Genomic DNA, 13,939 nt, shown 5'->3' on the forward strand with positions numbered 1-13,939 from the left:
GATAGATAGAGAGAGAGAGATATACAGTATATATAGTTATAGATAGTGTAACATCTTGGAGAATACAAGATCTTGGATGACTGAGCTCAAGTTGAGGACGTAATGCATGTGTGCAGGTTACGTGCCAGTTGAATAAAGATGGGCACTCGGAATGAGAGAAGTAGTCCGCGTCGTCTGTTTATGTAGACAATTATATGTCCATAGAACAGAACATTACAGATGGATCGATAGATAGTTATAGATAGATAGAGAGAGATTGAGATAGTTGTACCTAAACAAAACACAAGTCTAACACCAAGCGTTTAAATCAGCACTTGTAGCGATATTTTATACTTCATGCTATCTGCACAAACTATATAATATGACAAGCTGAGAGTCCACAGATTCTATTGGTATAAATGTCATCCCTGTGCGATCAAAACTCACTGTTCTGTATGATAAATAAAAGAACATTGTACCTTGCAAATCAATAGCGGGTACATTTTACCCGTTGGCGGTTTTAGGTATACAGCGACCTCTGGCAGTTCTAGTATTAAAAAGACCAAGTCGATAAAAACCAAGGGGTGCATGGTGGTAAGAAAGCAGTGTATCTGCGGCCTAGATGCACAACAGGCCTTCGCTAATATATGTTTGTATCATTATTTCAAAACATTTGAAATCCAACATACACAAATGGAACAAAATGCCAGAATAGAGAACAGAATATTCCAGATAAACATCATAGGCTCAATGCAAGCTAAATCACACATGGTAGAACAGCTTTTAGCTTTAAAACTCAAACAGGCAAGCTGTAGTCTGCTTATTTAATGCAATACAATTGTGAAATTCAGGATAAATCTCATTATCCGCTTGCTGTCCGATCTGTGAGCAAAAAAAAAAGTGTCAGCCCTAGCCGAGTCCACTTCTAACAAGCTAATCCGTTCGAAAAGCCTTGGCAGCAGCGTAGATCCTCTCTCTCTTTGCTGCTTTTCCCTCCCTCGTTACACCAATGCTGGTTTCCATGACGGTAAAGACGACAGTAGAATAAATCCATGGGTCTTAATTTCTCTGAGGAAATGTAATACAGATTATGCAAGAACGAAATTGGTCAAAACTGATCAAGACGCACAATAAGGTTTCTTTGCAATAGTGATCTTACCTTTACATTTCTTTTCGCAACATTTTTCTTGCAGGGACACTGCAGCTACAATATGAACAAAAGGAATTTAGTGATAGATAGGGATGTCCTAGTTAGCATCAGCTAATAAGAGATATAGAGAGGGACTATACTTACCCTTGTCATGGCAATAATCACACTTGTTTTTCTTGATGGCGTGAATAAGGATGGCTATAACAATCACACTAATGGCCGAGACCACAGACGGCAGAAGCAGAAATACATTGTCAGTCTGTAAATCACCAAAAGACAGTAAGCCGGTTCCTGAAACATGAAAGGAAAACACAAAATAACATTTAGTTAGAGTAAAACTAAATGTACTTTCACCCAAGAATATTTTACTTTACTTCAAATATTTCTTCACAATCAATATGGATTTGATTTGACTTTGATTTGAATGTAACTTCTTATCAATGCAAATGCAAATGTCCCCATCAAACACTTAAACTCTGGAGGTTAACACTGTCACTTTCTCTATCTAGCTCAAAGGTTTCCGCCTACCACTCTGTCAAGAATAAATGATGCAAGTGTTGTTTTCATTCAGGCGCTGCTACCTTGCAAATGCCTCTAGAAGCACTGGGGGGAGGCAGAGGAACATTAGTATATTCATAAGATTATCTGTCTCATGCATGACTTTCAGGATATATTGACCGTTTCAGCAAATGTGATACCAAGCTAATTTGAGATAGATTTACTAGCTTCAGCTTCCACAGAGTCCCATAGTAGTTATCACTCATATATGAATTGTATTATTCAAACAAATTACATTGTATGAATGTAGGCCCCTCCCCCTCAAACAGCCTCTATACATGACTCATTTGTCGTTTACGTGTAAACAACATTAGCTCCTGTTGATAAGATGGTAAATTGCTAAGGGCACTTATACTTAAACAAAATATTAATATTGTTTTGTTAAAAAAGAAACAACTTTAAAGAAATGAATGGGCGTAGGAACATGACACAAGATGTTGCAAGCTTCGCTGATACTTAATGCATCACATCCACACTCTTGGACTTCCTGTCTCTCTGTAATGGATGTTAAAAAGAAAGAAAGGAATTTAACATATATTACAGAATCATATATCTGTCAGGGAAACTTCTGCAGCAATGGAGAGTCAGGACTCAGAGAGACACGAGGAGAGTTGGAGCTTTGATGTCAAACACTGAATGTTTATTCACAAGTATCGGCAGGAGAAATTCACATCACAAGTCACACAGCCAGAGATTCTGACTGCCCTTGTGGGTTGCCATGACAAATCTGCCGCGCCTCTCTCTCGATAGACCTTTCAATTAGTTCAGAGAGAGTAAACAACATATTTGGGGAGATAGACTAAACAGCTGGGCACCCTGAATCACTTGCGTCTGACCCTTAATGGCCTCGAAGCCAGCGTTCCCACAGCCGTAAACCATTTCGTGACCGAGAGTTGAACTGGTTTATCAAGATAGCTGGAGCCTCCCATTCCTTAAGAGAGATAACAGAGCCAGGGTTGGTCGTAAACGTCAACACACAGAAAAGGTTAAATATCTAGGAGTAAAGACAGAAATATTCCCTCACAATATCGATAGTATCTGTACAGTTTTTGCCAAGGTTAAAATAAATAGGCAATTTACAAGAGAGTCTTTGGTTGATGCTTACATGCATACAAAGAGATGATAGATTGAAACTTCAGAAAAGTTTGATCAGAATGGGTGTGAAACCACAGAGGCTATCTTTGTGGTAACTACTGATCTTTGTTTTCACACCTGTAGCTTGCAGTCGATATAAAAAAAAGGTTTTTCCCAGAGAAATACAATTATTTCTTACAGAGTTCAACGTAAAGACTGATATCAGCCTCAGGTGCATACTGCTAATATGAAGCTACAGTCAGCAGCTTAGCTTAGCACAATGACTAAACAGCTAACTCCACTCAGGGAAGTACTGGACTCTAAATCTAGCCATGAAAGGGGGGATCTCTTACGTTTCTTATGATGACCTCTGGAGTAAATGTTGCCTGGTTTAATTGGTTTGTAGATTAGTTTTCTAGGACCCTTCAACCACCACTAGCGGTGAGCCAACCTGATGCTGAGTGCGATAGTGAATATCATCGTTTGAACATTAACAGAAATCAAATAGATTTATTTTGAATAGTAACCACAACATAACTTTATCATTTTATAAGAAAGGATGTAATTAAAACTCAACAATTGTACTTGCATGGGATTGAGTTGTGTTGTTTAACCAGACATTGATTGAACTAGATGGGTTCACATCCAAGAAGGCAAAACCAAAATCACATTAAATGCTTTTGCTAAATTTAGCCTGCGGAGGCTTCTTGTACACTAGTGACATATCCTGTTGATGCCCAAAGTCATGAGCATTCTGAGTAAACATGCTTCGCGGTCTGTCAAAGCAGAGAAATGGCCAGCCACAGCCTACATCTCACAGACCCGCTCCTGCATGTGGCTTTGCTTGTTGTTTCACATACATGCAAACACCTCAGTGCAGTGAAATTCAAATAACCAAACTGTGTTTTTTAGAAATAACACATAAAATATCTATTGTTAGCATTTCAGAAACTATTTTGGAAGCTCTATTTTCCTGTCCAAAAATAGATTCTCTCTGCAGAATACACACCGATAGGAAGCCACTTATCTATCTTGTGCAATAACAATGAATAAGTCACATTTGAGACACTATTACAAACAAGGAAGAACAGGGTGAAATTAGCTACATTTTACATTATTTTGTTGTATTTGTAAATATCTTTCAAATGTACTGTTTCGCTATTTGGTTTGACTTTTAGCACTTGTGGAAAGTTTCTAATATATCTCTCTAGCATAAATGCTTTGGTACAACTGGATGACATTAATCTAGGCCAAGGTAAGCACTTCATGGATTAGTAAAAGATCCCTCCATTATTATTGATCCAGCTAGTCTCATTATTACAGGGTTGTTGAAAATATCAGATATAACGTTAAATTGTGTTGTATTTGTATCTTAAGAACAAAGTCAGATTCAACTCGGTTTCTTCAGCCCACCTGTAGTTATGTCACATGCAGGCAGTGTCTTGCATCTAGTTCCTGAGATGAGAAGATGACATATCTGCTCTGAATTGGCAAAGCCCATCAACAGACACATGAACAGTGAGCGCTATCATCAAAGCACAATGTTCGCTACCTGATGTGCTTTTAGGTGTGAGGAGAAACTTGTATCCTTGTTCTTTGTACATTACATGCTCTACTTAAAAAGGAAGCTTTAATAGAAACACGATTTACTGTCGACTTGGGGAATGTGATTGAGACTTTTAAGGTTATATATATATATATATATATATATATATATATATATATATATATATATATATATATATACAACCCGGTATCACGGCAAGATGTGAACATGTGACGATTTACCATGCTGGGAGACGTGAAGATGTCACGGTATTGTTAACATGGCCGAACCAGTGGAGAAATACCTGGAAATGCCAAGCAAACGCTACCCCGACGGTCGGTTGTCAATATTAATATAATAATGATTTATTTTGTAATAGTCACACTTGATTCCGCCGATTTTCTTGTTGCCCCAGCTGGTCGACACCTCTTTTAGCAGAAACAAAGGCTACATTAATGTATTAAATCGATGTTAATCCATGTGTGTGTTTGTGGAATTAACGGACGTGACGTTGTGCGATTGCGTTGCCAGGCAACAGCTTCGGTTGATGTTAATTTACAAACTCTTCAACTAGAACCGTAGTTATATTTAAAAACATTTTAGGAGACCTCACGAAATACTTTAATGTAAATTCAAATTTAAATGTGAAAATACAAAAATACACCCGTCATAAACAATACCGGAAACAGATGTAGGCAATATCCTCAGCTCGCTGATTGGATGGTTTAGCCGCAATACACGATGGGAAATGGTGTTTATGCGATGTGAAATCCCAAAACATTTAAAAAAAAAAAAAAAAACACTTTATTCCGAGTGTGCATGCTTTTCTCTTTGGAAGTCATCACATAACTGCATTGTAATACACGGTTTGGCTGCATTAAATATTACATATCTGAAAAGACTTCTAGACAAACAGGAACAACTGCCACCAAAACTGAAAACATGACGTGAATCTTAAATATATAAGCAATTAAACAACATCTTACATTTCTTGTCACACAATACGCCTCTTCGCAGTATCAACACTAATTTGGCTGACTTTTATATTTGATCCAATTGGTAGATAGGCTGTATTTACACCATAACGGTGCACAGCTGATATAATGGGACACTATGTGGTTAAAGCACGTTATTGAATTTTATTATTTTTGTGTTTAGTGCCAGTTGAAGACAACTTTTACAACAACCCAAAAGGACCAAGCAGATAATTATCATATCAAATAATAATTATATTTCCACCCCCATTGCAATAAATACCGAAGGTGAAACATTTTCAATTATGATGGGTCATTATGATTGATCAGATACTGCTGACCACTACATTAATACATGATTTATAAGAATCTAATTATTTATTATATTAGCGTAACATTATTTTGTGGTGTTAGCTCTTTTACTTAAGGACAGACGTGAGATTTCCTTTTACAAAAAAGTTGTAAAGTTATGCTTAATGGCCCTAAATAAATCTTAAGAAAAACCTCTTTCTCAATTATTTGGTTTAATATGTTTAATATAACCAATTAGGGTTAGTATTTCTAAGATAAAATGACGACACATTCAAACACAGGATGAGCAGATCAAATAATGGTCAAACAAGGAATATAAAAAGCATCTGTATGATATGAGTTCAGATTTTAGCATGGAAAGACCTCCCTCTAAACAAAAGGGAAGCTAACATATTTAAATTATAAGTCATTGTCAAAGGTCAGTGTGATCAACCAACCTACGGGGTTTTTTTGACACACATTCACAGTTAGCATTTAACATGAGAGTACACACATTCTTCAGTAGTCAAATCACTCCTATTCCTTCCTCTTGTAGCCTTCCTTCCAGATAAAGGAAGGGCAGCATAGTTCAGATCATTTCCCCCTTCAATCTGTGCGGCAAATAAGAAGATCATTATACGTTTACTTTTACACAGTTTTGCTTGAATTTATAAACAGATTGGTTTTTGTATTTGGTAAGTGGTCATGTAATAAGAAGGACCTCGTACAGCTAGTCGGTCATTCTGGACTAAATGAATCACCAGAGGATTTAAGATTGCTGCTCACCCTGTCAGGGCTCACATCGCACTAATGACCGGCCAGATGTACATCCTCCCTTACATGTTTACTGTTAGTGGTGCTGTTTGATTTCATGTTATTAAAAAAGATCCCAACGTATATTGTGTCATTACTTACCATATCATGCACTGGTTGGCTTGAGTTGTCATATCTTGCTTGCCCAGTGGGGTTTTCTATTCCTAAAAAATGAAAAACCAAAAACCCAAATGTAATTGGTTTAAAGGTGGGGTAGGTAAGTTTGAGAAACCGGCTTGAGATACACCTTTTGTTATATTCCATGGAATGCTCTTAACATCCCGATAGCAATGAATATCTTAAGTGCTTTGACAAAAAATCCATTAAAAAAAATTCACCTGTGGAAGCCGTAATACTGTAAAAAGCAGAACCAATCATCTGAGCCGGCCCGGCTAAAGTAACTGGATGGCCTACCTGTCTGTCAGCCTTCCATCTGTGCACAAACTTATCTCGTGCCCTCATTGGTCATGTGCGAGTTTGTGTGTGTTGGAGGAGGGACAGATTTTTTCCGGCTGTGTATTTTCAAATTCTAGCGCACTCGAGCTGGTTTCTCCAAAATGACCCACCCCAACTTTAAGCTTCATTTTATATAAGGATCGTAACCCCAATTTATCAAAAAAAATTCTAAGTAGCTTAATAAGACAGATTTTACCTAACAGAAAATTGGACACATCATGCTGCCAGTGTTTGCTGATACATTTATTTGATATAATATCTTAAATAAAATATTTCTGTTAAGACCCAACTTCTGCTGTTATTTATTATTTAAATCTTAAAGCATGAGGTTGAGGTTCATCCTGTACTTTATGATGTTACACCTCTTGCACAATATGTAATAAAATCAGTGTATACCATTTTCAAAATAATTCAACAACACTTACCTTTACATTTTGAAGTTCGGCAACAGAAGAAAGCAATGTTTCCAATCACAGAAATTACCAAGCAGACGATCGCTATCACCAGCGCAAAAACTTCAGGACTTGCAGTTTTCTCTGGACAGCAAAGAAAAAACACAAAGCAATCATAATGTTACGAACATTTTTCGAATATCACCTCTAATATTCAACAATATAAAACCATACCTAATTGCGTATGTGTAACATCTCCAAATAGTATCTCTCCACATGTGGCCACAGCACAGTAGTAAGTCCCGGCATCAGATGAGCTGAAGTTCTTTGAGAAGCGATAAACACAACTCTTCTGAGTGTCCGGTAACTTCTCACATTCCGCTTGTCTCCTTCCATCAGTGTACATTATGTTTGGACGAAATGTATCTGATCCAGCTCCAACCCAAAACACACTGATGTCTCCTTGACATGTTTTATTCTCCGATTTAGAGAGGACCGAACACTGAAGGGTCATCGAGATTTCTTGAGGAGCCGGATCAGATAATGTCGGGCACTGAACAGAATACTTTGAAGTCCTCTGAGTGTTTCCTGGAAAATAAAAAAGTGTTAAAAACCACATTAAACAGCCAAAAATGTGTTTACATCCATCTTAAATGTGGTACATTTTTGATCAAAGAAAAAATACATTGTTACAACACCGATTAGTGCTTCATACATTTTTCTTTTAAAAACGGAAAATGTAGTTAATTTGTGGTTTTAACTTAATTTTAAGAATCAGGACATGGTGAAATTAGATTTTTTTTTTTTATCAAGAACCCAAATCATCACAAATAATTGGAAAAAATTACCATTTTGTAGATGTTAAAATCAGGGTTCGGATACTTAAAGCTATTTTGAAGCTTTAGATCAGATCTAAAACATTTGAAAATCTTATAAAAAATTAGATCACATGTTTACCTTTTAGTAACAAATAGGTCCCACTCCATCCACGATTCCTAATCCAATCCTCAATTGAGCAGTGATACATTCCTTCATCTTCTTGGATTGTCCTCCGAATGGTCAGAGTGCTTAAATTGTTACCAATATGTACCTCCAATCTTGAGTCAGAAAACCCTGGTGCAAACTTAGGTTTGGAGGATTCGGGCAGTGTCACAATTAATGTCAGAGTCTCTCCAGCACTCTGCTTGTACCAGCGGAGGTCATTGCGTTTTAACTCAGTTTTAGGCAGAGCACAGGTGAAAGTCGCAGATTCACCAAGTTGAACTGTAGTCACTGGAGCCAGCGTATCTGAAATAATTGACAGAAAACAAACCGTGAAACAATAAAAAACAATTAGTGAACAAAATGAGTATTCATCATGCAAAAACAAGCTATCGGAACCTTCATATATCTAAATGTAAATATTTAACTTAATACTTGCACCTACATCCTTGATGAAGAAGAAGCAGTGTTACCGATAGCAGTAACATCTTGACAATGTCTCTTGTTTTTTGTTTTCAATGTAAAGGTCACATAGCCGCCCATATGCGTGTCACTCTGCATCTGATTGGTTTTCACAGAATAAAGATTTAAAAAAGTGCACTTCCTGTCTCAGTGGTCCCATTCTGATCTTTTTTAAGCATATCACTTCATTCTTCTCAAGTTATTTAAGCAAATCTTCAAATAAAGGTCTCTTTTTTTTAACTTAATAAGAAAAGTGAAACTGTTAAGACAGCTTTGGACGACAATATCAATGACAGTGAATATGAATTAGTAAATTACGAGGCTTGGTTACCAGTCTTAGTTATAAGGAAACTGGATTCACAAAAGCCTAGACTGGCTGTAAAATTAGCTACACTGTGCTTCCAGTGAAGACACCAGACACAAGTATCACCAGTAAAATATTACAAGTTATAAGAGTCAGTAAAAACTAATCTCATAATGATGCACACAAGTAAGGAAAGTTTACAGATAATTATTTTTACTTGAAATGTTGTTTAAGCACAACACATCTAGTTGCAATAATGGCTAGCTTAGTCCAGATGGGAATCTGGAGCATCCTGGGGCGGAGCAGCCTTTTTTTTCTCTAGAGAGAACCATACGTGGCTAAAGCAGCTCTTTTCATCCGTCATCCGTCATTCCTCATCATAAATGTAAAAGGTTTGTGGAGTAATAAATAAATGCAAATGTAAAGAGAAGCTAGGGCGGCAAAGGGCGATATATTGTAAACGTTTAAGTAAGCGGTATCGATTCTTACGAATTAGAAGGGCTTCTAGCTAACATTATGCTAACTAAATGCTAACAAATCATTGGCTCACCATGCAAAACTACTCGCTATTGAAAAATGAACACTAAATATGAACCTTTCTTGTGTCCCAATGTTAACTTGAGATAGGCCTACTTACATTTTAAACGGTGTATTCACTATTCACAGTTTTTTTTGATAATTCAGCAATTATTTTTAACACATACAGTAAACAGCCAGCGGATGTCACTCTCACACTTATTCCCATTACCTGTAAAGGCGTACTTGGATGATAATGCTTGAACTAAGGTATTTGGATAGTAGGCTACAAAAAAGTTGCCTGTCAATAGAGTGATACATGGATGATGTGTCTGTGACGGCCAACCCTTAAAGTTAGCATTATAGTAGTTCCCTTGACCAAAACCAAATGGGATTTTGGATTATTTTTTTATCTATACAGGTGTAAAATGTCATTGAGACACAAGGTCTCATTTTCAAGAGAGACCTGTTCAGTGGAAACACTACCACACAAAGTTACAGACAGACAGGACACTAAACACAGAGGCAACACTAAAATACTAATAATAATATTATAGCAGAAAAAACATGTTTGTGGTAAACAGCAGAAGTTAGACGCTAACATGAGGCCATAAATAGGGCGGCTCAGGATTGTCCACCAATCAGAGGATGGTGGTTATAAGCCCAGTGGTCAGCATGTCAAAGTGTCAACATGTCTTTAGTCGAGACACTTAGCTAGCTATCAACCTTTTCCTCGGGGTAACAAATCATTCGACAAATAACCCAATAATTATTAACCCTCCTCAAGTGTTTGTTTCTCCCCCCTTACTTCGGTGTTCCTGTTCAGGTCAGTTTTAACTCTACTACCATTGCAATGTAAATACTGATATATTTTACTATATTTTTTATTATTTTTTATATTTTTCTAGTTCTCCACCTGTGTTTTTAATCCTTGTTTTTATGCACCACGACACCAAGTCAAATTCCTCGTACGTGTAAACCTACCTGGTAATAAACCTGTTTTGGATCCCTTAATTTGTTATTCCTGCATTTGATCGGTCTATTTTAACTCTACTTACATTAACACAAAACAAATAATCATCACCAAATTCTATTAAACACCCTTTTAAGCTGTAAACAATATATCAGACGGCTGGATTACATGAATAAGTGCAATGAATATAAACAAATATAGACACTGATATGTTTTCCAAAATGAACATGGTTGTCGATATGTGGGTGTGTACTAACTGAATGGATGAACATAATCTAGGTTTACCCAATAATCTCCTATGTCGGTCATTTTTGACAGGGCACATAGGTGTAAATTGACTTAAACACAAAAAAAAACAATGAAAGTGGTGATCAGCAACTGTTATATGTTCAAATGTCCACTGTGGAGTATATAATTAGGCTTTGAAGCAATCAAATCTAAAACACAATATTTATGAATGATAAAAATAGTAAATCGGTCAGATTTGACCCAAACACAGTGGCGAGCCGTGAGGGCCCTCTAGGGCCTAGAGCAGGGGTGGCCAAACTTTTTGGCTCGGGGGCCACTATGAGTTTTAAATTTGACAGACGGGCCGGGCCAGTAGCAGATCGGTAAAAAAATAGCTGTCCATTCCTCATCATACACTCGGCACTTAATGTTGACTTTTCTTTTCTTTCGTCCACTCATTGTTACAGATGCAGGTTCAAAGGTGAATTATTGCGTCATTGCGTCATCGTTTTCATCATGACGTAACCATTTGTGTGCCTTCTTATGACCCACACAGCGTTTTACGTCGCTGATTTTCTCCGCAACACCGCTCACAATAACATCAATAGAGGACTGCGTCGGGTAGTTTTTAATTATACGAAGCCAGATTGAATTAAAGAACTACTTCTACATCATACTTCATTGTCTGACTGTCACAAGCAGCTGATAAATATCCCCCGTCCCCATAAGTGAATGTGTTTAGTCTGAAAGCTGTTCGGCATCACAACGCTGTTATGAACGTTTCTCTGGCATTCTACAGGTGATGTTAGCTAATCTCACTATCTTGACTACTTGCTGATATCATATTGTGGCATAAGCCGTTTTCTACACGCATGTTTTACCGGCGTAGTTTTCGTTATGATTTTTACTTCTGATGGCCACATGTAGCCCATGTATTGATTCCATCCGATAGCTGCAATAATACAAAACAACAGGAAAACGTCTGCCTCTTCACAATGGTTAATAACAGTGAACGGATGGTTATTAAAGTAAGGTAAAATAAACAGAATCACACTAAGCCTGGTTAGTGTTGCCTGACTTTATATAAGTGTTTGGTCGCATTCTAGTCACTTTGCTCAGCGCTACTGATTGTTACAACTTGTATTCGCTGGGTTGCCGAGTGGGGCCAGCTGAGAAAATAGACCAGACTCCAGCAAAGGTCAATTGTGTCTAGAGTGCGCCATCTAGTGGGATCAACTGAAATGCAAAATGAATGCGGTCTTTACTATAATTGGGGCAATTTTGTATCAATATTCGGCGGGCCGGATTCAAAAGCCCAACGGGCCGTATATGGCCCGCGGGCCGTAGTTTGCCCATCCCTGGCCTAGAGTCTAGGCCAGGGGTCTCTGACTTAATTTACCTGGGGGCCGCTGGACGTAGAGTCTGGGCAAGTCTGGGCCGCTTCAAATATTCCGCAAAACATTTATTAAAAAATACAACATTAACAGTTATTCAACATCTTCTTAACATGAACTGTTCTTCACAACATAACTATGTACAGTTGCTCTTTCTTACCTACTCCTTGCTGGTAGAGACCTGGCAGCGCTTCCTCTCACACAGCTGAGCCACATTTGGTTTGAGGGAGGAAGCAGTTGAAACCCTCAGTATGTCTTGAAGATGTGCATCAGTAAGTCTGGACCTGTACTTTGACTTATTGAAGTTCATGGTGGAGAAGAGCTGTTCACACATATATGTGCTCCCAAAAAGGCACATGGTCCGCTTGAACATCCTGGAAATCTCAGGGAAGGAGGGGGGCAATTCTCTCATGAACTGTCCAAGCTGGTCTGCTTTCCCATTCACTTCCCTGAACTTGGCTTTGAGCTCAGAATTGCACTGCAGGTCGATGAGCTCCATTTGAAGCACACCAGGGGCATTTTCCACATCAAAGGAGAAGGGGTCTGCAAACATTTGGAAAGTGGCTCTGTGTGTCTTGAAGTCTGCAAACCGCTGATCAAATTCCTCCTGTAGCTTCACAATGGCATCAATATACTTCTCACCACTGAATGCTGTGCCCCTGTCCATGAGAGCCTTGCATGCTGGGAATGGGCAGAGGTTTTTCTGAGGGAGCTGGGCTTTCCATAACATCAGTTTTGTAGAGAATGCTCTGACATTGTCATATGCTGCACTAACAAGCTGGCCCTGGCCCTGCAACTTCTTATTCAGAGCATTCAGCTCCTGCGTGATGTCAACAAGAAAAGCTAAGTCCATGAGCCATTTGGGATCACTCAGCTCGGGAACAGCCATCCCACCCTTCTCCAGCGTGAATACTTTCAGTTCTGTTCTCAACTCAAAAAACCTCTTCAGGACGTTTCCCCTGCTGAGCCAACGTACCTCTGTGATGTAGAGCACATCCTCATATTCTGACTCAATTTCCTCCAAAAAAGCACGGAACTGGCGGTGCTTTAAGCCCCTGGATCTGATATGGTTGATGCATTTCACAACGACAGACATCACATTGTCAAACTTCAAGCATTTGCTGCAAAGGGCCTGCTGATGGATAATGCAGTGCAGAGCAATAGCCTCCTCCACACCCTCCTCCTCCGGTTTTCTTTGAACAAGTGCCACCAGCCCGTTTTTTCTCCCTGTCATTGATGGCGCTCCGTCCGTCGTAATTCCAACAAACCTCTTCCATGGCAGACCGATATCCGCAATGGCATCACACAGTTGCTGAAATATCTCCTGAGCGGTGGTCTGGCCATGCATTGGTTTCACTGTAAGCAACTCCTCTGTCACTTCAAAATTGTCATCAACACCACAGACATACATTGCGAGCTGAGCGGTGTCAGTGATGTCTGTGCTCTCATCAAGAGCCACAGAGTATTGTTAAAATGTGTTCTTTATTCTCGCGTCCAGGAGAGAAGCTTTAAAATGAGACTAAATGGAGTCTCTGAAAAGATTCAAATGGGATACTTTAATTAAAAAAGGCGCGGTAGTGTTACAGACAGAATATTGTTCCGTCAGACAAACAGCTGTGGTCCGGTTCTCCTGAGCAAGAAAGACAGCGGATCTCTCCCCCGGCGCTGCTATATATATCCTCTGCTGGCTCCTCCCCGCCAGCCGGCTCACCTCGTCTCCAATGTCCGTTATTGCATTTAAACAGAGGATAGGTTCTTTTCACATTCAATATATGCTTAGCACGCCGTTTCTCCTCATATTCTCTTTCATCACTTTTCATTTAACACATTCTAAACGCTGTAATCAAT

At 38.7% G+C, this 13,939-nt stretch overlaps 1 protein-coding gene across 2 annotated transcripts; it reads right to left on the bottom strand.

Annotated features, from left to right (window-relative positions):
* Window positions 1-5,796: 5,796 nt before the first annotated feature.
* LOC307032120 (uncharacterized protein) lies at window positions 5,797-13,551 on the bottom strand. 2 transcript variants are annotated; one of them, XM_079669881.1, is made up of 7 exons: window positions 12,252-13,551; window positions 12,097-12,137; window positions 8,191-8,520; window positions 7,468-7,821; window positions 7,267-7,377; window positions 6,488-6,549; window positions 5,797-6,183 (listed from the first exon to the last, which is right to left on the bottom strand). In XM_079669881.1, the coding sequence occupies exons 1-7, from the start codon at window positions 12,305-12,307 to the stop codon at window positions 6,061-6,063; spliced, it is 1,077 nt and encodes a 358-aa protein (XP_079526007.1). In that variant the 5' UTR covers window positions 12,308-13,551; the 3' UTR covers window positions 5,797-6,060. The 2 variants fall into 2 exon arrangements, with proteins under 2 accessions (XP_079526007.1, XP_079526008.1); XM_079669882.1 differs by lacking the exons at window positions 12,097-12,137; window positions 12,252-13,551 and adding an exon at window positions 8,660-8,895.
* Window positions 13,552-13,939: the final 388 nt, after the last annotated feature.

Source organism: Notothenia rossii, assembly GCF_949606895.1.
Source record: "Notothenia rossii genome assembly, chromosome: 3".
Classification (NCBI taxonomy): Eukaryota; Metazoa; Chordata; class Actinopteri; order Perciformes; family Nototheniidae; genus Notothenia; species Notothenia rossii.